The sequence below is a fragment of the Chaetodon trifascialis genome, chromosome 8, assembly GCF_039877785.1.
Source record: "Chaetodon trifascialis isolate fChaTrf1 chromosome 8, fChaTrf1.hap1, whole genome shotgun sequence".
Lineage (NCBI taxonomy): Eukaryota > Metazoa > Chordata > Actinopteri > Chaetodontiformes > Chaetodontidae > Chaetodon > Chaetodon trifascialis.
The window spans coordinates 8,622,371-8,648,143 of record NC_092063.1 but is presented as its reverse complement, the minus strand read 5'-3'; the positions used below and the strand labels follow the sequence as shown (position 1 = coordinate 8,648,143).

The window sequence follows — 25,773 nt, the reverse complement described above, 5'->3', positions numbered from 1 at the left end:
GTCACTGAGGGTGCATCCAATCGGCGCATGCGTCTCACGAGCGAGCGTAGCTAGGCAAAGATGGCGGCGAGCTCCGATTTGCTGGACGATGTTTTCTTCAACACAGAGGTGGACGAAAAAGTAGTTAGTGATATAGTCGGATCTCTGGAGTCTGAACTATCAGGATCAGGTCGCGTCAACCCAACAGCCAGGGCCCAGTCTGCAGCAAATTACGTCGGCAACTCAGCTGTAAGTAGTAATTCCAATGTTCAGGGCAGCAAAATGGGACTTTCTCAACAAGAGCTTGCTAAAGCAGGTAAGATAGCTGCCCACTCCGGTTAGCTAACATTAGCTAATTTTGGTCACGTTGTTCAACTGATAGTAGCTAACTTGGCTTCACTTGTGTGTTTCCCGAAACTAAAGGGAATCGGAGAGTTGTTCGACACCCCCCTTGTTTTCATGTGTTTCCGCTGCTGTAGGGGCAGGAGTGCAAGGAGGTGTCATTAACAGTGCGGGGTCCCACGGTTCAAGCATGGATGGGGCAGCCGGGACCACATCGGCGGCGGGACCGAGCGTGGCAGCCGCTCAGAGTCAATCCAAGCCCGCGACGGCTGGCGGAGTCGTCACGGTAGTGTCAGATGCAACGTCTGGCGTCGGGAAACCTGCAACGACCGCTGTTCAAACTTTGAATGGAAGTGCCGTGGTGATGAACTGTCACATCCCCGACGCCTCCTCCGCTGACAGCAGCTGCAGCAACTCGCAGCCCGCTGTCACGCTTGTCAACAACGGACCTGTTTCTGTGAGCAAAGGAAGCGCGGCAGTTCTGTCTGCAGCGCCCAGCACTATTATCCGAACTTCTACGACGAGTGCGCACAATGCTGTGATTTCGTCTCAGCCCTCCGTGAAAAGCGTCCCCACGGTCACGCTTGTTAGGCCACCTATGCAAATTCCCTCTAACACCCCACAAAGCGGAAGCCCGACCACTGTTTTAACATCCCCAGGCGTCAGCGTCACCTGCACGGCTGGCTCCCTCGTCAACAAATTCGACTCCACAAAAGCTATAACTCAGACAGGTGGACAGGTCGTGGTTTCAACTGTTGCCACAGGGACAACGGCGGCCATGAGGAGTCCGACTGTTCTGCAAAACTTGAGGACTTCAGTGCCGTCAACAGTCACCGCCTCTCCTCCTGGTGGAATACGAGCCATCGCTCCACAGGTGTTGGCTCCTCGACTCGCTCAGCCGCAACAAAACGCCCCAAATATCCAGAACATCCAGCTCCCGCCAGGTAACACGCTGTTAACTGAACAGTTTAAGTGCATCTGCAAGTTTTCTTTTAACAAGTTAGACGTGAATCAGCATTGCCTCTGTGTCAGCATGTTGCTGTCATTCTTGCTGTATTTGCACACGTTTCTTAGCTGCTCTTGTGTCAACAGGCAGGTGATTGTTTCAGATATATTGCAGTAAACAGAGAGGACACAGAGCTGATTGTCTTTTGAGGCCACACACAGCAGATTAGAGGTGGACAAACTGCACACCAGATTAAAAGCCTTGAGGGCAGTCAGCCAACTTATTCCTCTTACAGTGTGTAAAACCAGCTTTCTGTTTGCCATCTATTGATTGTTATTACTTCTTGGAGACAAAGTTTTGTCATATCAACAGCTATTTACTGTGTGTCTCTAAGTATCTATTCTGTGTGTGTGTACGTTTCAAACATTTTGCAAAGGCTAATTGTTAGCCGATCTCTGATCTCAGATGTTACTCCAAAGTTTTGAAGTTGCAGAATTTGCCTTTAGCAGCTACAAATGGGATAATTTCTGATTTTCTCTGGCGTAGGGCAGTCTGGATTTCTCAAATATAGGGTCATATAAATTACGTCTGGTTGGGGTCCTCTTGTAAGCCGCACCATTTACTAACACGTATGAATCTCCTGCAGCTCACTCAAAAAGTTTTTGCTCTTGCTACTTAATTCTCCTGTCTGATCTCTCTGTAACTTGGTGCTACTCTGTTGTAGGCTGGTGTATTACAATGTACTGGATCCCTGTCACTTGTCACACAGCCAGTTTGATGGATAACAGTCAGGCTCCTGTTTATAGTAATACAGTGGCTTACAATAACCCGTAAAAAAGTTTTAGTGATGTTGTACTGTGTTCTGGAGACTTACAACATCAAATTACATGTTGTGTTGTGGCTTGAAATGCTTTTGATTTATGGCACCATGTCTGTGGATCAGTTTGGTCTGACCGGCCGCTGACTGGCTAGAAATCTCAGAACATCAGATGTAATAAAAAAAAACCCTCCATGGATACATACAGTGTATTGTTGAGACTGCTCAGGACGGAAAAGCTGTGACCTTTGACATCTCAACCCTCCTGACGTTTGCCTCTTGCAGGCATGGTCTTGGTTCGCAGTGAGAGCGGGCAGCTGCTGATGATTCACCAGCAGACCTTGGCTCAGATGCAGGCTCAGTCGCAGTCCCAAAGCGCCATGACACCACGACCCGCAGCCCCCACCAGCACTCCACCTGTCCAGATCACTTCTCTACAGGTACCAGGGCTGCTGGACACACGGGAGCAGTCCCACACAGAAAACGTGACTCATTAATGTTAGGTAGTGACGCACAGATCTGACAGACTGATCAGTATTGATGTGGATAACAACCTTATTTAACAGATGAATATTAACACAAGCTTTAAAAGACATTTTCACTCACAGTTAAGCAGTGAGGTGTAGTTACAGCATAATATTACATTGCACACCGACGGACGATCCCAATAAGTTCTGCACTGTGGTTAATTTTGTTATCCAGCCTGACTGGTTTCTCATGCACGCTCTGCCTGCGAGGTAAGTGACCAGTCAGAATCATGGACTGATTTCATTTAGCTTGCGTTCAGCTTTGTGTCCAACTTTAATATGTCGGAAGAAAACTAAAGAAACCACCAAAATGAAGAGTTGTTGGTGAAAAAAAATCATATCCCCTGCTCTTCTGCAGGCCCCAGGCACATCACTGTTGGCTCGTCCTGTTACCCCCACCACTATTATCAAACAAGGTTCCACGGTCCAGACCACTGTGACAGCCTCCACCACACTGCAGAGGCCTCCTGTGCTGCAGGTAACTCCACCACACGTCCTTTTGGGTGTTTAATCGCATGGGCAGGGTTTACAGTTTTCACGCACCACATGCCATTAAAAGCCGTCAGGTTTTTAATGGCTGTGAGGACACGAGGAGTGGCAGCTGACTGGGAGGACACAGTTCCGCGACACGAAATCTGATTCGTGCTCACGCTAAAAACTACTGGACAATCGAGTTAAAGCAAACCTGTATGAAATGAGCTGCTGTTTGGCACCGTGTTGCAGTTTGAGAGCAATCCATTTGGCTTAAATTTAGATGTTTCACAGGGTCTGAAAAGGGTTTTTTTTTCCCCCGATCAGCTGCTGTTGCAGGAGGATAATTTCTACCTTTCACTCCACATTTTACCTGCCACCTCTGAAACAAGTGCACAGCTAGCTCCACACCCCCTGTGACTCAGAGAGGACGATGACATCAATGGCCCCCCTACTCTCTATTGCCCACATCACTCTAGAAATATCATTTCTAGTGTAAGGTGTCTGTCAAGCTGCTCCTCTTTTTCATAAAAGTCCATTTTTCACTCAGGACCTTTCCTTTTAATCTTAATGGTAACTTTACTGTGTTTATATAGCCCTTTTATAGTGTTACTGACCACTCAAAGCTGAGATAAAGTCCACTAACTTCACACAGGTAACAGATTTTGCTTCACTCGTGTGTGTTTGAGGATGGTTGTTGTTAGTTCAAAGGAGTTCTTCATGTTTCCACTCATCGTGGAATGTGCACTCGTTTGTCTCCCTGCTGGGAACAGCTCTGCAGCTCTGCTCTACACTGGAGATGATGGGAGTCATGTTTTAGAAAGTCAGGATAATTGCATCTCACTTGGACCAATTAGGATTGATTTCCTCGTCTGAAATGCGAGACGAAAACTGGCCCAGAACCTGTTTCATAGGTTGTACTTTCTTGTTTTGTCTAAACGCTGCGCAATGTAAGGAAGGGTTTTTGGAGCAAGGCCAGCACATGTCTTCTTCTCTGTGTAATTTTCTTATCGTCTGTTTGTCTGCTTGCTTTCTTGTGATTTTGTTCAGGTTGCCACGGCGTTTCCCTTAAAGGTTGATACGTTTAATTAAACCCATTAATAGGTTTTCATTTTCCGTTTTGCACATTGTGTTAAGATATGATAAGATAATCCTTTTTTTAATCTCACAGAGGGGAAATTTGCCGCGTTAGCATGTGAGTCAGAAGCATCAGTTTAAAAAGCAAGATATCATAAATAAGTAAACATAATAAGTAGAAACGGGGAATGGTTGAGTTCACATTATTGCACATAGATATTGATATTGCTCAGTTTAGAATATGTGGAGAGTTTTTGTCAGTTTCTGTGTGTGTGGTCTACTGGGAGCAGCGTTGATTGTAAAGTACGACAGAGCAGGAAGGAGGACTGCCTGTCACTGAAGGAGCTGCCCAGTGCTGTCAGTGTCCTGCATGTTCTCCATCAGGGACGACAGCTTAGAAAGTATGTCCTCAGGAGTGTCCCCTACACCCCCGAAGACCAGAGTCTCCTCAGGAGGTAGGACTCCAGTTTATTATTCAGGTGAACACCCAGGTACTTGTAAGATTGTAGGAGTCTCAATCTCCGTTCCCTGGAGGTTCACTGGTGTAGGTGGAAAGTTTTTGCCCCTGCAGAAATCCACCGTTCGGCTGGCACGAATCCACAAATCCCTGTTTGTCTATTGTAAGTTATGGGAGGGAATTTTTAAGCTCCATCGAATTTGTGTTGTACATGCAGTGTATGAATTTCAGTGAGTTCAGCGATCGCAAACATCTCTTTCCTGGAAAAACAAAGCTTGTGGAAATAAAAATGTATTGCGCTCTGTCCCCCGGGAGCAGACATGTCAAGACCGTTCGTCTGACCTTGTCATTTTCTTGAGTCTCATTTCATGACTGTGTATTCACTGACTTATATAGAACACTATCATGCTGGGAGGAACTGCCACCACCCCAGGACAGGCGCTAGGAACGGCCACCACAGTGCAGCCCGGATCTGCAGCCACAGCAGTTACACAGAGGGTGGGGCCCCTTGGGGCCACTGGGACCCCTGTCACTCCAACAGCTATCACAGCTGTAAGAGAGAAGTACTAACCTCGAATGCTTTTGTCTTTGTAATCTTTCAAAGCTAATTACACCAATGCTTAATAACCGTGGGGTGTTATCGTGTTCTGCTTCTCTCTCTGCTCTAAGTCTGATGTGTAGTTTTAAGAAGAAAATGTCATTTTATGTGTCTGTGCTTGCAGGAGACACTGGAGAACGTGAAAAAGTGTAGAAACTTTCTGTCTACGCTGATCAAGTTGGCATCCAGTGGGAAACAGTCGTCTGAGACTACGGCCAACGTCAAGGAGCTGGTCAAGAGTCTGCTGGTACATTTCACTTCTCTCTCTCAGGGTCACTGTGACCTCAGCTGGTGACCTGACTGCTTGGTGGAGGCAGACAGCACTGAGGCGGTCATCCTTGTGTTGTTCTGATCTATTTTTTGTGTTCCTCGTGCAACAGGAAGCAAAGATTGAGCCTGAAGATTTCACCAGTAGGTTATACCAGGAGCTCAACTCCTCACCGCAGCCGTACCTCGTGCCTTTCCTGAAGGTGAGATCAGAGACACACCAGCACATGTGCACATATAATGGTTCATGCTGCGTGTTACGGGCTGCGTGAACTCAGACCTTGTCTGCTTTACAACTCCAGCTCCTCACGAGCGTGTACGCTGCTCAGCATAGATACATGTTTTATATAATAACCGCAGCTTACTTTATGGTTGCTATTAAATTTATATAAGTTTATTATAATCCTATTACAGGCTTTGCAGACTTCTCGCCCTCTTAACCACATAATCTACTCTCTTTAATGTCAGAGATACTTTACATGAACATGGTTCTGGGAATAGATTTCATTTTCGTACAACCCCAATTCCAAAAGAGGTGGGACACTGTAGAATTGAAATTTGATCATTTTCTAGTCCTTTTTGTCACATACTCAACTGAAAACAGAAAGTCAATTCTGAATTTGATGACATGACACCATTTTCTAAACCGTGCAGTGAATTTTCATGAACTGAAAATCAAGTCAACAACATTTAGCAGACCCATCAACACACAGACCGGTTTGATTGTACAGTTTAGTAGAGCTTGGAACTGAAGTTGCAGAACCAGGACTTGTTTAAACATTTACCACCAGAGAATTGACCTTTGACAGCTGCGTGGTGTGATTTGGTTAAACAATGAGTCTTTTATCCTGCACCAAACACATGGTTTGCGTGTTATAAGTTGTGTAACACTGAAATGCTCAAACTGTTTTGGAATCCCTTCTGAAGGACTTGTAGTCATACAGAAGTTTCAAAGAGAGGAGAGTCATCTCCCTTAAAGCCAGTGAGCTCAATGCAACTGCTTCCCCCGTCTCCAGGCATTTAGTGCTCTTTCAAAATAAGATGCGTCGACTTCCTTCTCAAGTTTTCCCAAAGTTGCGACTGAAGGATGGTTTTTAGCAGGCTTATTAGAATAGACATAATTTCTAAGATGTCAGCCTTTAACGGGACAGGGAAGAAAGAAATATTTGATGTGTTATGGTATCGTTATTGGCAGCATATTATTCTCTATAGTGAGTTTACAGCCAGCATCTCACAGCCAAAACACTTCATACACGTCTCAGGATCAATTCTTTACCAGAACACTCACTCATTACTTGTTACAGAGAGACCTAAAAATCCTGCTAACAACAGGTAAAAATACAACGTGTATCACTGTTGTCTTTGAAGTGTCTTTCATTTATTTATGTGGCTCAAACCAAGGTTCTATTACCATTACATTACAATACAGTGCCATGTGAATGAATCAGAAATGCTGCTATGTGCTTTAGTGTGCTAAAGATTGTGTGATTCCAAGTACACAAAATGAAACAAATGACAGCAATGCAATACAAAACTATTCACATTCATCACTATGCATACGCTTAATCTATAGACCGCTACAGATTAGGAGTATAATCATACACAAAATTAAAATTTTAAGTATTGAATGACGAGGAAATATTCAACTTTCAAACATTCAGCAGTGCCTCATTGACCATAATTATCAATGAAACAGTTTAGGTGCTCAAATACTGGCAGATTGGCAGTAAAAAGATAAATAACACAAATGTCAATGCTCAGTCCGAAGGCTCTGACCTGTGTGCTCTCAAGTATGAAATGAATAAATCACTCTGATAGTACCTCCTTTAGTTTCTCTGCCAGATGTGTACTTGTCTGCCGTTCATAAACGGGGCGATTTTGCAGGACTGGACTTTCATTTCCCACTCGGGAGCGATGTTGTCGTCCATCAGTGGTGAGCGCGAGTGTTGGTGGAGTTGATCATTTGCTCGTTTATACAGGACGGACACAATGGACTGAAGTACACACGTGAGCGGAATTGTTTGGATCACGGGGCGTACTGAACCGAGCGAGTTGCGTACTGGACTGAATGTTGTGTACCCAGCAGTTTGGGACAAATCCGTGTACTGTTACACCTCCATTACAGATGGATCCAAGAGGGACATCGTGATCAAATCAAATCAAATCAAACTTTATTTATACGTTTATATGGCACTTTTCATACTTAAAAGCAACACAAAGTGCCTCACAGAGGCTAAAAACAGCAAAAAAGAAGAAATGGCCATGTGGAGGACATTTGTAAACCTGAATATCTCCCACCCACTGCAAACTACTGAGTTTACTCCTTTTGCTATCTACCGACAACATTTAGGGCTTTTCAATGATACCAAATGTGAAGGGGTGGGGCTTTGGTACCTCTCTCTTTCTCATTAAGGAAAATGACATCCATCAGTGCAATCGCATTTTATGGGAAGGGGAAAAGTAAGTGCATAATACTTTTTATTGAGCAAATTTTGGCTTGAAATGTTGTTGGCTTATTTTAGATAAGCCTCTTAACAACACTTTAAAACATTGTCTGAATTATTTTAACTGTATTTTAGAAGAGTATTTGTGTTTAAAAGGTGTCTTAAAAAAATTCTTCTTTTTTTTCCCCCCAAAAATTCTAATTACCTTACAAACATTGGGGAATTTAAAAAAAAATTGTGATTGGACAATATTTTTTTTCCTGGTAGTCAAGGTTAAGGTGGAATGAAAGGTGACTGCATCCTGGGGTGTGTCTCCCAGTGAGGAGTTTGTGCATTTTTGTGACTTCTTTTTAGATATAGGTTTAGCAGAATGGAGCAGAATGCAGCCTAATTATCTGTAATTGTGTATTATGTTGGGTTTTGGAGTATGTAACACGCAAAACAACAGAATTTCTGAATTTTGACAGATGATGTTATTGAATGTATTTTGTGTCGTAGCAATGAGGAATAATCCACAGTGACCTCTATGATGAGGCGCGAAGAGTTTTGAAAAAGCAAACTCAGTACTGACAAATGTGTGTCACCAAGTGTAATACAGTTACACTGATTTGCATGTATAACGATGTGAGAGCACGTTATTAATAGAGCTGTTTAACCATAATCCAAATCAATCTACGAACATATTCATTAGTGCCTTATTTGCTGATATGCCAGTGGGAGATGTTATTATTTAGTCATCATTACAATTAGCTCTTACAGTGTTTTCCCAGTGGGATGTCCAATAGCTAAAAAAAAAAAGAAAGGAAAAGCCTTTATGAACTTCTCATTAGATGCACCTGATAAACTCTTTGTACTTCTTTTTTGTTTTCAGTATGTGACAGAAGCTTCACCATTCATCCCTAAGTGCTGCTACTTTTACTTTACAATAACCAATGATATGCTGCACTGATCATATGGTCCTTCTCTCTGTCCTCCACAGAGAAGTCTCCCTGCACTGCGTCAGATGACCCCAGACTCAGAGGCCTTCATCCAGCAGAGCCTGCTCCCTCAGACCAGCACTCCAGCCGCAGCAGCCTCCACGGCCCTCACCGCCGTGGTGCTGCGACCTTCCCTCTCCACCGCCGCCACCACGGCCACCAGCACTGCCGTCACCAAAACCACAGTTATCAGCCTCACTCAGACGCCTCACAGTAAACCTGGACTGGTAATTGCTGCTGCTTAGTGGGAATGACAGTATCACACTTACCTGAATTCAAATGCACATACGAGTGGAAGCCTTGCATGTAAGAGTTAATACTTCTATTCTTGTCTGTGCTTTTATTGGGATTCTTTGTCGCTGAATGTGTGCAGATAGTGCCCCAGCAACAGGGGACAATGGTGAGGCCCCAGGTGACGCTGGCTCAGTCTCCCATGGTAACACTCAGAGGACAGTCTCATAGTCGGATCATTGTGGGCCAGCCGCAGGTCGTCAAACAGCTACAGACAGGTGTGTGTTCAGCCGTAACTTATGCTTTTATTTGTTGCATACGGTGAACTGAAGATACAGTTAATTGTCAGTAGGCATGTAAAATCACTACCAACACTTGTATTTTGTTATTTCTTTATTTGGTACATTGTTCCATGTTCAATGTCAGATGCTGAACAAATGCACTGTAGAAAGTCAAAGAAAAACACAAAAGATACATTGGTTCATTTAGGAGTCTGTATTTGGTCATTCAAGCATTGACTGTGTACACTGCCATCTTGTGGATACTGTCTGTAAATGCAGGATGCAAAGCTTGGCCAAAGGTGCCCACTTTGACTCAAAAGCCATCAGAAATTTGACTCATGTCATGTTTTAAACTCTGAATTTTCCTCCGTTAGCAGGGAGAATCTGACCTTGCATCTGTCTCTGTGTGTCTCCATAAACGATTCCAGCCGTGAAGCAGACGTTGGCTCCAGGGGCCAAAGTGCAAGTCGTCAGTCAGGCCCCTCTCATTGCTGCTCAGAAGAACAAGCTGAAGGAAGCAGGAGGGGGAACCTTCAGGTTTGTGACACGTTCAGATAAATACCAGCTCTTGTCTCATAATAGTCCAAATAGAAGCCTCTAGTTTCAGTATTTTACATTCTCAGAAACCTTTTGAGATTAGGGCTGCAACTAATAGCTATTTTTGATAATCGATTAATTTGTCCATTATTACTTTGATTGATCGATCATTTTGTAGTATTCCCAGCATTTTATTCAAAAAGTGTAATGTAATTAAATGTGATAAATGGACACTGAGGATGCAGCCGGAGAATAAAAGGTGTTTCTGTTGTGACTTCATCAGGGGCGTTAGCTTCATCAACCATTAGCTTAATCTAGCTTATCATCTTTATTCATCATTTCCTGTAATTCATCACATGAGCTACGTGAGCTGGCCGACTGTCCCCACGGCGCGTGCTGTGCATCAGAACACAGACCCAACGAATCAATGATGAAAACCTTTTTCGAATTGTTGTTCCGGCCCTATTTGAGATCGTATCGAATTTTCCTTTATTTCTCCATTTAACAACATCAATTTCAAAAGTTCTTTGCATGTGTTTTTAGAGCTGGCAGGATGAATTGATTAATTAGTCTTCCATTTTTCTGACATATTTTCTGACTGCCAGTTGATTAATCGAGAAAATAATTGTTGGATTATTCAGGAGTGAAAGTAATTGTTAGCTGCAGCCTTTATGTATTGAGGTCGAGGTTGAGAAGAGATGTTCCTTCTCAGGTTTTTGTGGCAGGCGGCCAATATCAAGACCAGAAGCAGGTCAGATGTTGCTTTCATTTACTTCTCTCACCAGTATGGTCCACCATATACATGTCATCTGTGTGGGGATTTATTGTTGTGAACGCTACATTTCAACAGCGATGCGCAGCACAAAATACAATGTTACAAAAGTCCAAAAACTGCTACATAGTCACTGATTATATTACATTTTGGTGGACGTTGCTGCTTAAATTTTCATGATGTGGAAAAACTCATTTTCTTGTAATAGAGGTCGTGCAGTGCGCGTTCCCTTTCACACTCACAGCAGCACAAAGATACAGAAAACTATGCAGAAATTGTGAAAAGCTGTTTATGCATCTGCAAACAGATTCAGTCTGCACAAGCAAAACTGAGTCAGTGACATTAGAGAGTGAAAGAAAGGATTCAGTCAGAACAGACTACGGAAGAGTACAAAGAGGAAATCCCACATGAAGACTTACAAATCCTGCGTTCATTGTTTAGTGTAACATTACTTCGCTGATGTTGAGCCACATATCAAAAGTGTTGCTGTGTAATGTAAATGAGTCTGTTTGGGAACAGTGTACCTGAAAAGCCTCAAAAGCCGTTGGGAGAGTTCAGCGTGGTGACTTTATTTGTCATAGTTTCTGTTCTCATTTTACCACCCTTGTGCTTTTTTAATGATAAATCAGTTAGCGCAGACACTTTTGCTAATTAATGCCGCAATTATCTTAATTCATGGCCTCATTAGCTTAACTGGGTGATATATCATGGTAGTTACACCTATTCTGACAGAGTATCAACAAAAATAATTTTCTGCACTTACAAAGATTGAGTAAAGCTTTAATGTCACCAAGGGGCAATTTGGCTAACAGACAGCAGCACATAGGATTTATTACAGGCCCGTTGTTCCAGATTGCATTCGACTGTACAAGTGTAACTAATAAACTGGTTTATGATGCGAAACAAATTTGTGAACATAAAATAATAATATGATTAAAGGGCCCATTGATTTCTGTTCTGCCTCGTGTGCAAGGTGGCATGCGTGCTGGATCAAGATCCATAGTTTCAGTTTCAGTGAAATTATATGTGGAGAGGAAGTAGAGTAACTGTCTAAAAGACTTTTTTTTTTTTTAATTCCTGCCCTCACTAGATGATTGATGTTCTGGACATTTTGTTCTTTAGGAAGTGACAGAAGGCGAAGAAGAGATTGAACCAGGCGCTGCGTTTTAAAGCCGCTCTGTGCACATATTTCATGTGACTGTGGCGTCTCTCAGGTTATTCTGATGGAATACATATTTGATGGTAGAAAGATGACACTTAAATTGGTGCCAAAGACAGATCCTTACATGGCATTTCAGTGCCACGCTAAACATACACCAGCTGACATGAGTTTGTGTTTCACCTGTAAGACTCGCATTTTACTGCTTTTCTTCGCCATCTGTGACGTGAAACTGTCAGATCTCCTCACAGTAAAAGTGTGCGTCCTGCTCATAATTCACTGATAATATCCCAGCGTGTCACGGACCGTCTGTCCCGCCGGGCTGCCGGCAGCCCTGCCAGCCGAAAAGCCAAACACAGTGGACGGCATTAGAGGAGATTGTATCGCCGTCTGGTTCAAAGGCGGTTCAGCCGACTTCACTGACAGGCATCAGCGGAGCAGAGAGCATCGCAGCAGCTGCCCTCTGTCTCCGCTTCCATCACAGTTATTTTTGTGGTTTGTGAGCATTTTGAGACTCCGTTTTTGAAGTTTACAGCCTGTTACGCTGGTGCTCCTGCATTGCTCCGTGTGCAGCGACGCAGCTAAAATAACAAAAGTGCAGAGATTGGACTGACAAAACGCGAGTCGACTCAGGGGCCTTCTCGACTGATGACTTGAATCATCAACTTCGGGCTCTTTAATTGCGGTGCATGCTGAAATATCTCACTGCTTACCTTTTTAAAGCTTTTAGAGCTACATGAAAGAGTTCTCAGTCTCATTCTCTTTTTCTGTTTCGTCCAGGGATGACGATGATATCAATGATGTGGCCTCCATGGCTGGAGTCAACTTGTCAGAGGAGAGCGCCCGTATCTTAGCAACCAACTCCGAGCTTGTCGGCACGGTGACTCGCTCCTGTAAGGACGAGACCTTCCTCTCCACCTCCTTGCTCACCCGCAGAGCTCTCGAGATCGGTGAGATACGTGCACTTCAGAGAAAACGTACAGCATGCCGACGGCGTCTCGCTCGCCGTGTAAATCTTTACCCACACTCCTCCCGCTGTCTCAGGCAAGAAGTTTGGCGTCAGCGAGTTGGGCGCCGACGTGATCAACTACATCTCCCACGCTACGCAGCAGCGACTGCAAAACTTGCTGGAGAAGGTGTCACAAGTGGCGCAGCAGAAGAACATCAGCTTCAAGGTGACAATTATTTACAGTCATTTGAGAGCTGCTGAGAGCCTTTGTCACTTCCTCTGTCTTAAATCCTCCTGTTGCACCTTTCTGTCCTTCCTCGCGACGTCATTCGCCCTCCAGGAGGATGAGCGCTGCGAGCAGGTCGGAGACGTTCGAGCACAGCTTAAATTCTTCGAGCAGCTGGATCAGATGGAGAAGCAAAGGAAGGAAGAGCAGGAGAGAGAGATTCTCTTGAAGGCTGCCAAGGTAACAATATGTAAACAAGGACACACGGTATCATTGACAGGAAGAAACCGACGTACGCTACCTTAATAGACGAGGCAAGGGAGCGATCTTGGCTCAGCGTCATTAGTATACATTTCCTCCACTAAGTGTCATGGGAGAACAGATCTGCTAACCGAGTGAGTGAGTGAGTGAATGAATAAATTGAACAGATCCATCTTGAAATATTAAAATGTCCTCCACCTTAATGCAGTCTCGGTCACGGCAAGAGGACCCAGAGCAGCTCAGACTTAAACAGAAGGCCAAAGAGGTAAGTGCGCCGCATGCTGCGATAAGTGACTGTGAATGCGTTCTTTGTGAGGCATTAGATGAGTTCGTCTGTGAGACTAATCCATGTGTTGCTGCTTGTATTCCAGATGCAGCAGCAGGAGCTGGCTCAGATCAGGCAGAGGGAAGCCAACCTAACGGCGCTGGCAGCGATCGGCCCGAGAAAAAAACGGAAAATGGACTCTCCTGTCAGGGGTGCCAGCGCAGAGGTGAGGGATACGGAACAATTTGCCGCAGACGGGTTGTGAATGATTTCAGATGTGCAATGAAAAGATCATTAAAAGACGACATGTCTTTCTTGCGTTTGTGCCTTTTCCACTCCAGGGCTCAGGGTCAGGCCCCTCCCAGCCCGGAGGCTCCGGGGGAGCGGGCTCCAGACAGTTTATGCGACAGCGCATCACCAGAGTCAACCTCAGGGACCTGCTCTTCTGCCTGGAGAACGAACGAGGGACCAGTCACTCACAACTGCTCTATAAAGGCTTCCTCAAATAGCACCCACATTAAAATGACTAGTTTCGCTCAGTGGCGTTCAGGAAGCAGAGTTGACCGTCTGCACAGACCCTTTCTGCCGGTACTTTCTTTGATCACCCGCTGCTGAATGATGAGACGTGTGACTGTGGGGGAGAAGATGATCTGGAACACTGAAAGGACGCCAGCTTTTGAAAGCCTCTCCAAGCACAGGCCTTTTTGTATTTCCAGTAAAGAGGTGAAGCAAATATTGGAACTCGGCCCTGATTTCAGCGTGCCTCTCGGCTCGGTTTGCTCTTTAGAGACCAGTTGCACCCAACCACACTTCACTCATGCACTGCCTCATTCTGCACACAAGGAAAATGTCTTTAACTGAACTGACACTTCAGATCGTCAGGGTCCTTCCGCTGACATCTGGGTCGTAGCAGGGAATCTCTGCAAAGCGGTTCCATTTTAGATTAATGTGCAGCGTTCAGGTGCGACAGCCTGATTTTACAAAACTGCAGTATTGCTGACTTTCTCCACCATGTAAACGCATACGCTCTGTTTATTTAAGTTCTTAACAGAGATTGAAATTTATCACACATTTATACTATATTTTAGCACCATTTTAATGCCTGTGGATTGTTTTACAGAGACTAATCTTAACCAGTCTTGTCATCTGCTGAGTTGCCTTCTTACCAAATTAAGCCATATGGATTAGAATGTGTTGATCAGCTCCGGTAACTTCTCTCTCCTCTCCTCTAGTTCCTCTCCACATTGAGGATGTATGCTTTGTTGTTTTGTACACTTTCTTCGTTGGTCTTTGTTTGATTGGAAACATAAGTGATTATTTATATGTCTTGTTGGTATTTGAACTCTCGCCACTTTTGGGTTTTGACTGTGAGAGTTCCTGACGACAGTGGTTGAAAGCGAAATTCCACTTTTTATTCAGATTGTAGCACATTCAAAGCACAGACTGCAAACACTTTGCATTCGTAGCGATCTTTTCCAAAGCACACCGTACTATTTTCCCACCTCCCCAGCAGTCAGCAGTTTTCATTCATGTCTTCAGTGATAATGTAATTCAATTATCAGAAGGGAACCTTCCGTCACAGCAAACATCCTCTCCAAACTAATTGTTTGCCACTTTATCGTCGCACATAATCATGAAAAAATGATTTAAGAAAACGAGAATAATGAAACATTTTTATTTTGAAAGTAATAATGTAGATTTGGCTCTGAGTCTCTTGAATGTTACCAAGAAGCAGAGCTTTCAAGTCATTTTCCTGCCTGTCATAAATGTCACTTAAAGACCTGCAGTCTTTTCAAATAAGTACTTTTTGGCTAAAATATCTCATGGCAGGATGTTTTATGTGATGGATTGCCCTCTCGAGCACATTTTAGTCTTGTACCATTTAGAAAGAATGGACATAGGTGGCTGCGTTTTACTGGCAGTTGAAAGAAATCAAAACTAGTACTTGGAAAAGGAATTGGTTGTTAATAATGCAAAGGATCCATGGTCTGCAGCCCGTGTGCTATAATGTGAATCTAAGAAAAGTTCGGAGAACTGAATCCCATCAATGTTATTGATTGCAGTCATTTAAGTGAATCAGATATTTTTCAGTAAGTTGTATGTCCACATTTTTATATTTATGAATGACGGGGGTTATGTTGAGTAAACGTGGACGTGAAACACAGCGCGAGGACAGCACTTTGACAGATCGGTTTTCTAAAACTACTCGATCAGATGAACATACCCACTTTATAACTTTTTATATTTTTAGTGCACATAATAATTTTGATCTTTATACCTTTTGTCATTTTATGAAAGAATGTTTATTGGCAAATTTTATGACTGTACATACTTATGTTTACTATTTGTAGATTTATCAATCAACAACTTTTAATTGGGAAAGTTTGTCTTCATTTTCATATATATATGTATATAATACATATATGAGAAATAAGACAAATAAATGATGCTTTCTTGCCAATATCTTGTAAATTTTGCACAGCCACTTGTTTATATGTAAATATCTGAATTTAAAAAAAAGTTTTTAATTGCTATTTTACAATGGATTGAGAGAGAATGATCTCTATTAAAACAAGAACAAAAGAAAAAACATATCTTGATTGTCTCTTATTGGCCGGTCTGGTCTTCATACAGTCACAAATACTCAGATGGCAGCACGGTCTCCACTCCAGCATTGTCCAGTATTTTCTGTCACCTGTCGGCAAAGATTTGTGAACACAAATGCCGAAAAAATACATTATGACATTACTTACCGCGAGGCCGTTTGATCCTGCCCGCGAGGCAATTCATAAATACAAAAACAGTTACTTTTTTCAGCAATTAAGAAAATAACATGAATTAGTAGAGTGAACGTTCTTCTGAGCGGTCTTTGAATGCAACACAGCCGTGAGACCAGCTGATATTATGTCAACGCATCATGGCGCCTGCCAAGCGGACTAATGTTCTTTTTTCATTAAAGTAAAAGATTAGGTTTGTTTGTAGGTTTGTGGGGACGAGCTCATAGTGTAAAAATGCGGATCTCAGGAGGCATTACAGCTACAAACACGCTAAACTGGATGAGCTGCGAGGACGCTTGAATGAAGTTCTTCGGCGGAGTTTGGATGCACGACAAATTTTGTGGTGAGTGAGCTAAAAGCTAAGAAGCTGAAACCTCATTCAGTGTCAGTTTTTCCAGAATAATTCAGAGAGATGAAGGAACACCTGACGTCGAAATTCTGCCATAGCAAGTGTCTCTGTGTGTTTCAAGTGTGAAAACATTAGAAGTGAAACGAAAGGCCACTAATTTACCACTAGTTAAAAGCAACTCACACATAACCACTAGGGGGCGGTAGAAACATGCTGTAAACACAACAGCGACGTAATAACAGAATACAGACATGTGCAAACCAGCCGTGTTTGAGCTCATGCAATAATCTCCTTTATACCATCACGTGTTCACAAAGTGGTGAACCTCACTCCATCCTCGCTTGACTGAGTCTTTCCAGGATGCCCCTTTCATACTGTTGCAAATCCCCCTACCTGCCTGGGTTTCTGAGGGGGCAGGCCATGGCCTCCACCTATCAGGCCACAACTGAACTGTTAAAAGGCCTGAGTCAGGCCTGCTCAACCTCTTCCTTTGTTTGATGCAGCAGGGCCACCACATGGTGCTGCCTCTCATCTCCTCTCCAGCGGACTGAATAGTCGATGCATTATCTGAGTAAGTTATGATTTGTCATAGTTATTGTTACTTTACTGTTACTTTATTGATTTGCTCAGTTATGTTTGATTGGATCTATTCAGAAACTTTATACTGTTTGTTTTGTTTCTAGTCATTCAATCATCGATCAGTTAACTGCCTGTGGTAAATGAAGACAATAAACTGTTGAACAGCTCTCATCTCTGGTCCTCATGCTTTAACGGGTGTGCCAGTGCAGAAGCATGAAATAGTAATCCTGCAACCACCGCACAGAATTCAAGTTTTTATACATACCCAATCATGATACTATGACCTGTTACCAATGAACCTGTTCACCTGCAATGTCCCAAACAGGTGTTTTTGGTGCTCCTGTCCCCACTTGATTGAAAAGTGTTGCAGCATCAAACTCAGAATAAACATATATTTATAAAAATCAATGAAGCTGATGAGGTCAAACATTAAAAATATTGCCTTTGTGCTGTTTTCAATAGGGTATATGTCAGAGAGGATTAGCATGTGATAACATTGTTATTTCTATTTTTGCACAGCGTCCCCACTGTTTTGGAATCAGGGTAGTGCTCCTAAGATTTCAAATGCAGGACTTTTCCTCACAGTGCAATTTCACATTGTGGTATTGCTTCTTTTAGAGGATCTGCGCTGCTTCATTCTGCGAATGTCTGCTGCTCATCTGATCTGATCATCCCTATGGGCTACGTGCGTACCACCCCCCTCCTCTCACACATACAGTATATCAGCAGAACTTCTAAGAATCGATCAGAGCTGCTGACGCTCCCCATCCCAGTGCCTCGCGTTGGTCTCAGAGCAATTAGCCTGCTTGCATCCCAGTGAGTCCACAGCAGATACATGGCTAATCTTTTCACTTTCTCTCTTTCCCTCATCGATTCTCTTATCTCCCATTAAACACGTTCCTTCACTTTTTCCTCAGACTTTGACTGTCTGACACATATAACAGGAGGTGTGACAGGTTTTACAGCTCTTACACTAATTCCCTTTATTTGCCTGTAAAGGGCTATTGTTGGGAAGTCAGTAATGGATGTGTGCGCCTGAGCCTGTCAGGTCTGTGTGTGCGTGTGTGTGTTTGTGTGCCTCACAAAGATGTGCCTTTTACAGTGCAGTCGTAAAAAAGCAGACATTCACCGCCTCAGAGGGAGCAGCCATTTCTGCTTCACGAGCAAAGAGGTTTCTGGATTCTTTAGAGATTACAGCTTTATGTGGGCATATCTGTGTAATGTATGTCTGTCATAGTGTGTGCTTCTTCATACACAGCCTTCTGTGTGTGTGCAAATAATTTTTATTCACTATAGGATATACACTGAGGTAGAAACCTGTCTGCAGTCACCACAGTCCTATAAATACCTGATGTAAAAGTTTATAATGTTGAGGTCGAACTTTCTGGTGTTGTAATAGATTACAGCGTCAGTTGCTTCAGCCCCAAAACCAGCATTTGTTCACTGAAGGAATAATGAGCAAAGGAGGAAGTCAGGTGATGTTGTTAAATAGCCACAGAGTCAACAGAGGGAGGACGAATGTGCCAATCAGAGACCGCTGTTTGTTTCCCCTTTCCTGCCTTCCTCATGATTGTAACCGCAACGATGAAGGCCACTTCATGTGAACAAAAAGAGTCATTTTAAGCCAAATCACGCTGTTTTTCTAACCTTAATTATGTGCTTATATTAACCAACCCTTAACCACGGCGCTGTGACATCATAACACTGATTGGTTTGAATGGTTTCAGAGGGTGCAGATGAGTGGTGTCGACAGCGGCAGGAGGTTCATTTTCAAGCAATAATGCCAAATATTTGAGGTTTTTATTCTCCTTTGATGCTTTTCTCTGTTTTTATATAGTTTTAAATTTAATATCTTATTATTTATACTCTTTGGACTCCTAGTTTGACTGCAGTCACTCCCTTTTTTGGAAATTCTGACATGTTCCGCTGTTTGTCGACTTGTTACAGACCAAACGATTAATCTGTCATCAGAAAGAGTAACTGCCAGAAGAAAACGGCTGATCACGAGGTTTCAATAAGTGAAAGTCATTGTGTGTGTGTGTGTGTGTGTGTGTGTGTGTGTGTGTGTGTGTGTGTGTGTGTGTGTGTGTGTGTGTGTGTGTGTGTGTGAGAACCTACAGAGAGATGGATCTGCTCAGTAAAACCCTTGAGCCTGTGGTTAAATGTCCATTCTTTAAACGTTATAAATAAGGCTCAGTCTCAACCCGGCAGGAATCTTTAGTCACAATGTAACTTAATGAATTGGAAAGAACTAAAGATGGGCTGCACTTATTTTACAAACTTAGCACAAAGTAATCAATGCGCCTTGTTTTTCTTTTTTTTTTAAGTCGCAGCCAAAAGACTAATGACACAGTTGCCATCCAGCAGTTGAGTAAACACGACCGAGGCTCCCTGCCGGCGGCTGCATGCGGTGACCTGGGAATGAAGGAGCACAGTCGCGCTGACTCGGTGAATCTGAGCACCACAGAGGCTGGCTTGTCACAGTGCCAACCATTCGATTTGTTTAGACACAATATGGCCATCTTGGCTGTGTGCTGGAAGAGACGCCAGGGGAGCCAGGACTTGCCAGCCAACTTTCTCTTGTCGCTCTTTCTGTCTTATTTTTCGCTGTGAGACCACACTCCGCAGGGAGCATTTGAAGAAGGAAATGTGTTTTCATTGACGATTCAAAGCTGTGATCAAACATGCAGCGTTCTCTGAAATAATTCAGCATTTTGACACTTTCATTGTCTTCGGCTTGATTTATGGCGCTCGGCCTCATAATATATTCATGTTCCTGTGTTGTTGTTGCTTTTTTTTTTAACAGATCTCTGAAATATGGTTGTTTTTACACACATTTTTCTGTTTGCAAAATATTTTTAATGAATGAGCTTCAAACAAATAAACCTGTTTGAATTATTCCTTCTGTGACAAATAGCTGTACACTGCACAGCAATAGAGATAAAAGATGGAAACATTTAGACACTTCTGATTAGTCAGGCGTGATTCAGGAGCAGATTGGGGACGTATCTGTCTTCAGTGATCAGGCTGGTGTTCGTCCACGGTTTTGATGTCGTCAGTGACCCCCATGAATAGACCAAAATCAAGAATGTGTTAGAAATGAACCACAAATATTACATTTTAGTGTTAAAAAAGGCAAAGCAGAGGGAGTGCAGTTTTTAGGAAACGTTACTGAAACAGGAGTAGGTGGGACTTTGTTGGGGACTATATTCAGTCGTGGATTGATACACATCTGGTGCATTAGTAAGTATTTCCAGCAGCGGGATGAACTTGTGCTTTAATTTCTTTCATACCGCCAGCTTTCCAGGTATGCTTGATATTATTTGAATGCGTGCTGCTTTGCCCCTCGTCAGCCTCGCTGTTAAAGGATTTGTACACTTGAATCATAAAACACATTTTGCCAGTTGCCCTTTGTGTCCAACGCCTCACTGTCAACAGCTTTCACCGGGACTATTTCCCACTGGCTAAATGAAGCAACACCTGTCCGCAGAGATGTCTGCAGATTGTCCAGAGTAACAGGGACGTCGCTTCTACAAAGACACATTTCCAAATGTCATTTTGTGATGCTTTGAGCAGCACAAACCGAATTTCAACCACCTCCACACAGCAGAGAATAACTACTGGGCTGGCTCAAGACTGCAAAGTGTGACTTTTTTTTTCTGTGATACAGATGAACCGACCCTTTAGTGTCCTCCCTGTGATTCACACATTGCTAATTATTTTCAGGTCTATATAATCGTTTCCTTATAATGACGGGAGGGGTTGTTCGTCTGAATACTGCTGACATAATGAGAACTGATTGCAGGTCATTGTTTAGCGCATCCCAAGGTTTTCTCTTTATTATTAGAGCTCCTTTTGTCAAATGTGACAAAAGAGTGAGTGGATCCTTTCAAGTTGAAAGTGAAGCCTTTGTGTCCATCCATATGATGGAGGAGTCCACTGCCAACATCAGATAGATGATCTATCATCTCCGTCACCTGGTCACTGCAAAAACGGGGCCCTTTGAAAGACGTGATGTACATGAGGCAAGTGTGGATTAGTGAAAGGCAGGAGAGTGACAGTGCATCCCTATCCACTGTCACGTTTCACCAATCCATTAACAACATCTCGGATTCGTCTATGTAACTGCACAAAAGTGTTTTCTTCCTTCTTCTCCCATTAATGACCCTTTGGAGGGGCCTGACCTCAACAGGTTGGAAACCATTGGACTAACTATGTAAAGTAGTTAAAACTAGCTCTACTGTACCTCGACTACAGCATAAAAACGCTGCTTATGCACTGACACATTAGTATTGATCTAATCTGCAATAACATATCAGTTTTCGCTGCTGTTCTTTAAGTCTTGTTGTGAATGCTTCTGTACTTTTCTCAAAACGGAGCGTTTTTCAACACTGTTGTCGTGGCGCTTTTGCTTTTCCTTGCCAGATTGTACAGTATGTTTTTCTATTAAACAGATACACCTTTTTGAAGAAAATGTGTGATTTCCTTCAAAAAAAAAATCTTTTCACTGCCAGCCAGAGATACTTTGAGTCCATGTGTTGGCTGGCAAAACATAAAAAGCGACAAACAAACATAAAAAGACCAAATATGTTGCGAAAACATCAAGTAGAAATCTGGGAAAAGCAGAGGAGAAATTTGTGTTTGAATTCTTTGTTGAGGCTGAGTAAACACTCATTGATCGACCGTTCTGTGTTTCTGTAAAAAAAAACACTGCAAGAGTTCAAAATGTTGTGGAACATTTGCATGGATGTTACCTAATCAACCAATGATCGCTCAGCTCGGAAGCGTTTTTGTCATTTCGGTCCTTTCTTTCATGTTCCTGCCACCTCGTCAAATTTCATCTGATGAAACCTAAAGCAAGTGCTGTGGTTTTCCACGTGGGAGCTAGACTGTTTTGGGAATTGGAGGAATGAAATAAAAGTGGAGGGAAAAAAAAAACAATAAATCCAAATGTGGAAGAAGTGGAGGAGTAAATTTCTGTTCATCAGAAGCGTGATCTGCTAGAATAATTGCCAGGAAGAAAGATGCGGGAAGGTGTGTCAAGTGTGACCTAATTAGCTATAGAAGAGACATTAACCGCTGCAGATCGTCTCGAGAGTAAGTCACAACCCGAGGGAACGCAGAGCCGAGCAACCTGTGTGAATCAATGCAGGAACGCACGCAGTTTTACTCTGTAGTTTGAAAATACTGTGCCGGTACAATGGCATTAACAGTGATCATAATAATATTATGGATCTCAGTGAGATAAATGGTAAGTCGGGTTAATGGGATGCAGCTGATCAATACAGTTAGAGGCCAGCTTCATCTTTAGTTACAATGATTGCAAAACTTGTTCGCCCCCACTTTCTCTCTCTCTGTTTTATTTCACACAGCTCATCATAATCTCCTTTAATTTATTTGTTTGTACTCTTGCTCATCTTTAATAGTATCATTAAAATGTCATACTCGTTCTCCTGTTGTCTTGGCAGTGAGGTTGAAACTTTTCCCCTGTAATGGGCTCGCTATCGAACATTCACTGGTAATTGAACAGTAATGAACTGTTCTGTGACCTGTGGTGTGTGAGTAATTGATTCTGAAAGTGGTGTTTGTAGGCACAATGTGTGTCTACATGTGAGCAGGCACTGTGTCAAAGGCAGCTGTTGTTACGGCTCTGCAGGGTGTCATTGGCGTTCTGGCCTATAGATGGCGATGCTGCACTTCCTGTTGCTGGGTGCACCCACCATGAGCTCACTTTGCTCGGGCTTTGGGAGATCAGCCTTGCAAAAATAATGAGACAACTGTGGTCAAAAGCTGCAGGAGTCCAGATACTATAGATTAAGGTTTGTTTTGTTGTGTTTGGGGATTATTATGTGTCTTTGCTATCTTGATTTAGTTGTTCGGCTGCAGCTTCAGGCTGCCTCTCAAGCTGTTATCACTGCTCTCCTACAGTATGTCTCACTGTTTCCTCTTGTAATGGTAGAATTTCGTTTCTTCCTAATAATCTGAGCAATCAGTTGGACACTCCAAACAGCCATTGTCCAATCACAGTTTAGAAACCATGACGAGGACACGACGGGCCACGATTGGTTTCTTAACATGCTGAAGCAGTGCGCATGGGGCTGTGGTAAGAAAGATATTTGGCAGTTTGGATGGTGCTGCCTTTCTTTTCCAACTTTCCAAAAGCAAAGAGAGCAGAAGTGTAAGGGACGGATTACAGAGCGTGTTTGTCTGCTCTCACGTAAGCTGCTATCATTAGCTAGCTTACTGCCTGCTGCACAGGACCTGCTCTTATTTCCAAAATCAAGAGGAATGCCAGCAGCTGACTGAATTATGGAGTTACATGTTAAAATAATAACTGCAGTAGTGTCTCTGACCCGGCCTTCATTTGATTTGAGGAAGTTTAGCCTCCAGCAACTCCAGCCAAAGTTGGGTGGAGTTGCTGCCAAACATGTCTGTTATTCCTCATCCTCAAGTCTTTTTCTCGTGTGAAAGCTGCTCTGTTGCTTGTCCCAATGTGTGTTTTTACATTAAGCTTTGAAATATCCATTTTACCTATAATATTGTCTTGTGCTCGACCCCACGGTTCACAGACAATGCTGTTTTGTTTCCATGTGCTCTATGGATCGTCAGCTGTCGGGGACTTTCTGCACAGGACATGTAACCTTTTATCATTATGGCATGTATGTAGCTATCATGTGCTGATGTAAAGCCAGGCAGACACTGTACGGATTAAGCAACATGAATTTCAGTCGGGGGGGGGGGGTTGTTAATGAAGGCTGGATTTCAGGATTGTATTTCTGGCATGTCAGAAATTATGTTTGGCTGTCTTACAGTTTGAGCAGTTCCATGGTCCAATTCCCCACATCGATTCCCACAAAGATCCATTATTATTTCACTGTGGTGAGCCTTTAATATTACTGCAGAGGTATTTTACATGTTGTACTAAAACTCCGTCTCAGACTGTGCTGTGAACAGACAGTGTTGTCTGTGTTTCCCAGCTGTGGCTCCATATTTCTTCTTCATTTATGTTCAAAGTAGAGTTGCACAAAGTCACAATGCCTCTCTCTCTTTTTGTCAACATTGCTTAGGTTGACTCCTTTCAATAAACTTTATTGGAATTATCATTGGAGAAAATCATCCGGAGGTTCCATGCTTACGGTCATTGCGAGCGCCCAAAATGTTAGCAGGCTGATTGATTCGTACAGTTGAAACAGTTAAAGTTGCAGCCTCTGGCCATGATTAGAACATGTAGATTGATAAAAACACCCTTTCATTTTAAAAGAGACATTAAAAAGTCAACAGAAACTGAGCTTTCAGCCAATCCATGGACTATCAGCATCATCATGAGCTAGCTACAGCTGATTAATTAGCTAGCGACAGTTGCCTCAGCTGTCACCGATATCATTGTAAAGAGGAACAGCTAGCTTTGCAGAAACAGAAGGCTTGGCTGTCATAGCAACAGTAAGTAGGGGGCGGGGCTTAGCAAATGGTCAGTTGCTACCTACAAACACACCTGGTCTCATTCCCAACACTTTGTCACGGCTGTTGGCGCCTCACACAAAGGCTGTAACTCGACTGTAAACTCATCCGCGGTAATATGAGGCGCTCAGAGCAAGCTGATGTAGTATAAAGAGCAAGAAAGTCTGCAACTGAAGGAAGGTGAGGTGGGTGGATGGATGGATGGGTGGATGGATGGATGGATGGATGGATGGATGGATGGATGGATGGATGGATGGATGGATGGATGGATGGATGGGAGAAAACACATGACCTCCAGCCAGGAGGCCGGGGTTCACATCATGTGAGAGAGCTGAACGATGTCTACCTAACCTGCTGCGACTGTTCACAACATTAACCACATGTTAAAAGAGCTTTCTGGCAGAAAGGCTTTGTGCGCTGCCGGGATGAGAACATGTTGGATTGATCTTGTCGTCTAACACAGATGAGTTTACACTGGACTTAGTTCAAAGCCCGGTGCATCTCCTACAGGCGCTTAAGGATACCTTGTGCGTCTGTGACAAAGCGTCGATATTTGACGCTCTGGGAATGAGAAGAGGTTACCCAAACGCACCTCACCACCTTTGCCCTTTTCACAAACTCCATTCCTCTGTCTGTCTTTCTGTCTGAATGTGCGGTGCAGAGTAGCTGCTGCATTAACCTCCCAGTCACCTCCCAGGCTCATCTTTTTCATCGGCCCTTCTCTGTAATGGTTGTAGCGAGGTTTTGCCTTGAGCACAGATGGCGAACAACATGAAGCTACGGGGACCATCCAGGCTTATGGCCAACTACTGCTCTTTGTGTGCAGGTAGACCGTTTGGAGAGTGATGTGGAATGACAACAGGCCAGACATGGCGGAAACAATGATCTCTTGATGGCCAGATCATTGAATAAAGATGTTTGTTTTCATGCAGAAAACAATTGTTGCAGAAATGTTAAAAAAAAGAAGCATAATGGGCAAGCGAGCTCATGATTTCAGGTCCGCAGTGTTTCATTCTGCAGTTTGTAT

At 43.3% G+C, this 25,773-nt stretch overlaps 1 protein-coding gene across 2 annotated transcripts; it reads left to right on the top strand.

The window, feature by feature from the left end:
- Positions 1-27: 27 nt before the first annotated feature.
- On the top strand, positions 28-14,222 carry LOC139334739 (transcription initiation factor TFIID subunit 4-like). Of its 2 annotated transcripts, none has more exons than XM_070967854.1 (16): positions 28-295; positions 459-1,265; positions 2,370-2,524; positions 2,970-3,089; positions 5,013-5,168; positions 5,339-5,461; positions 5,595-5,684; positions 8,905-9,129; positions 9,276-9,411; positions 9,843-9,951; positions 12,663-12,832; positions 12,927-13,057; positions 13,172-13,297; positions 13,527-13,583; positions 13,690-13,809; positions 13,925-14,222. In XM_070967854.1, exons 1-16 carry the CDS (start codon positions 61-63, stop codon positions 14,090-14,092), a joined length of 2,928 nt encoding a protein of 975 aa, XP_070823955.1. In that variant the 5' UTR covers positions 28-60; the 3' UTR covers positions 14,093-14,222. The 2 variants fall into 2 exon arrangements, with proteins under 2 accessions (XP_070823955.1, XP_070823957.1); XM_070967856.1 differs by having other exon boundaries at positions 58-228.
- The last annotated feature ends 11,551 nt before the right edge of the window (positions 14,223-25,773 follow it).

Coding starts and splice junctions, on each gene's coding strand:
- LOC139334739 (XM_070967854.1), top strand. CDS start 61: ATGGCGGCGAGCTCCGATTTGCTGGACGATGTTTTCTTCAACACAGAG. Junction 9,952..12,662: donor GCAGGAGGGGGAACCTTCAG/GTTTGTGACACG, acceptor TGTTTCGTCCAG/GGATGACGATGATATCAATG. Junction 13,810..13,924: donor TCAGGGGTGCCAGCGCAGAG/GTGAGGGATACG, acceptor TTTCCACTCCAG/GGCTCAGGGTCAGGCCCCTC.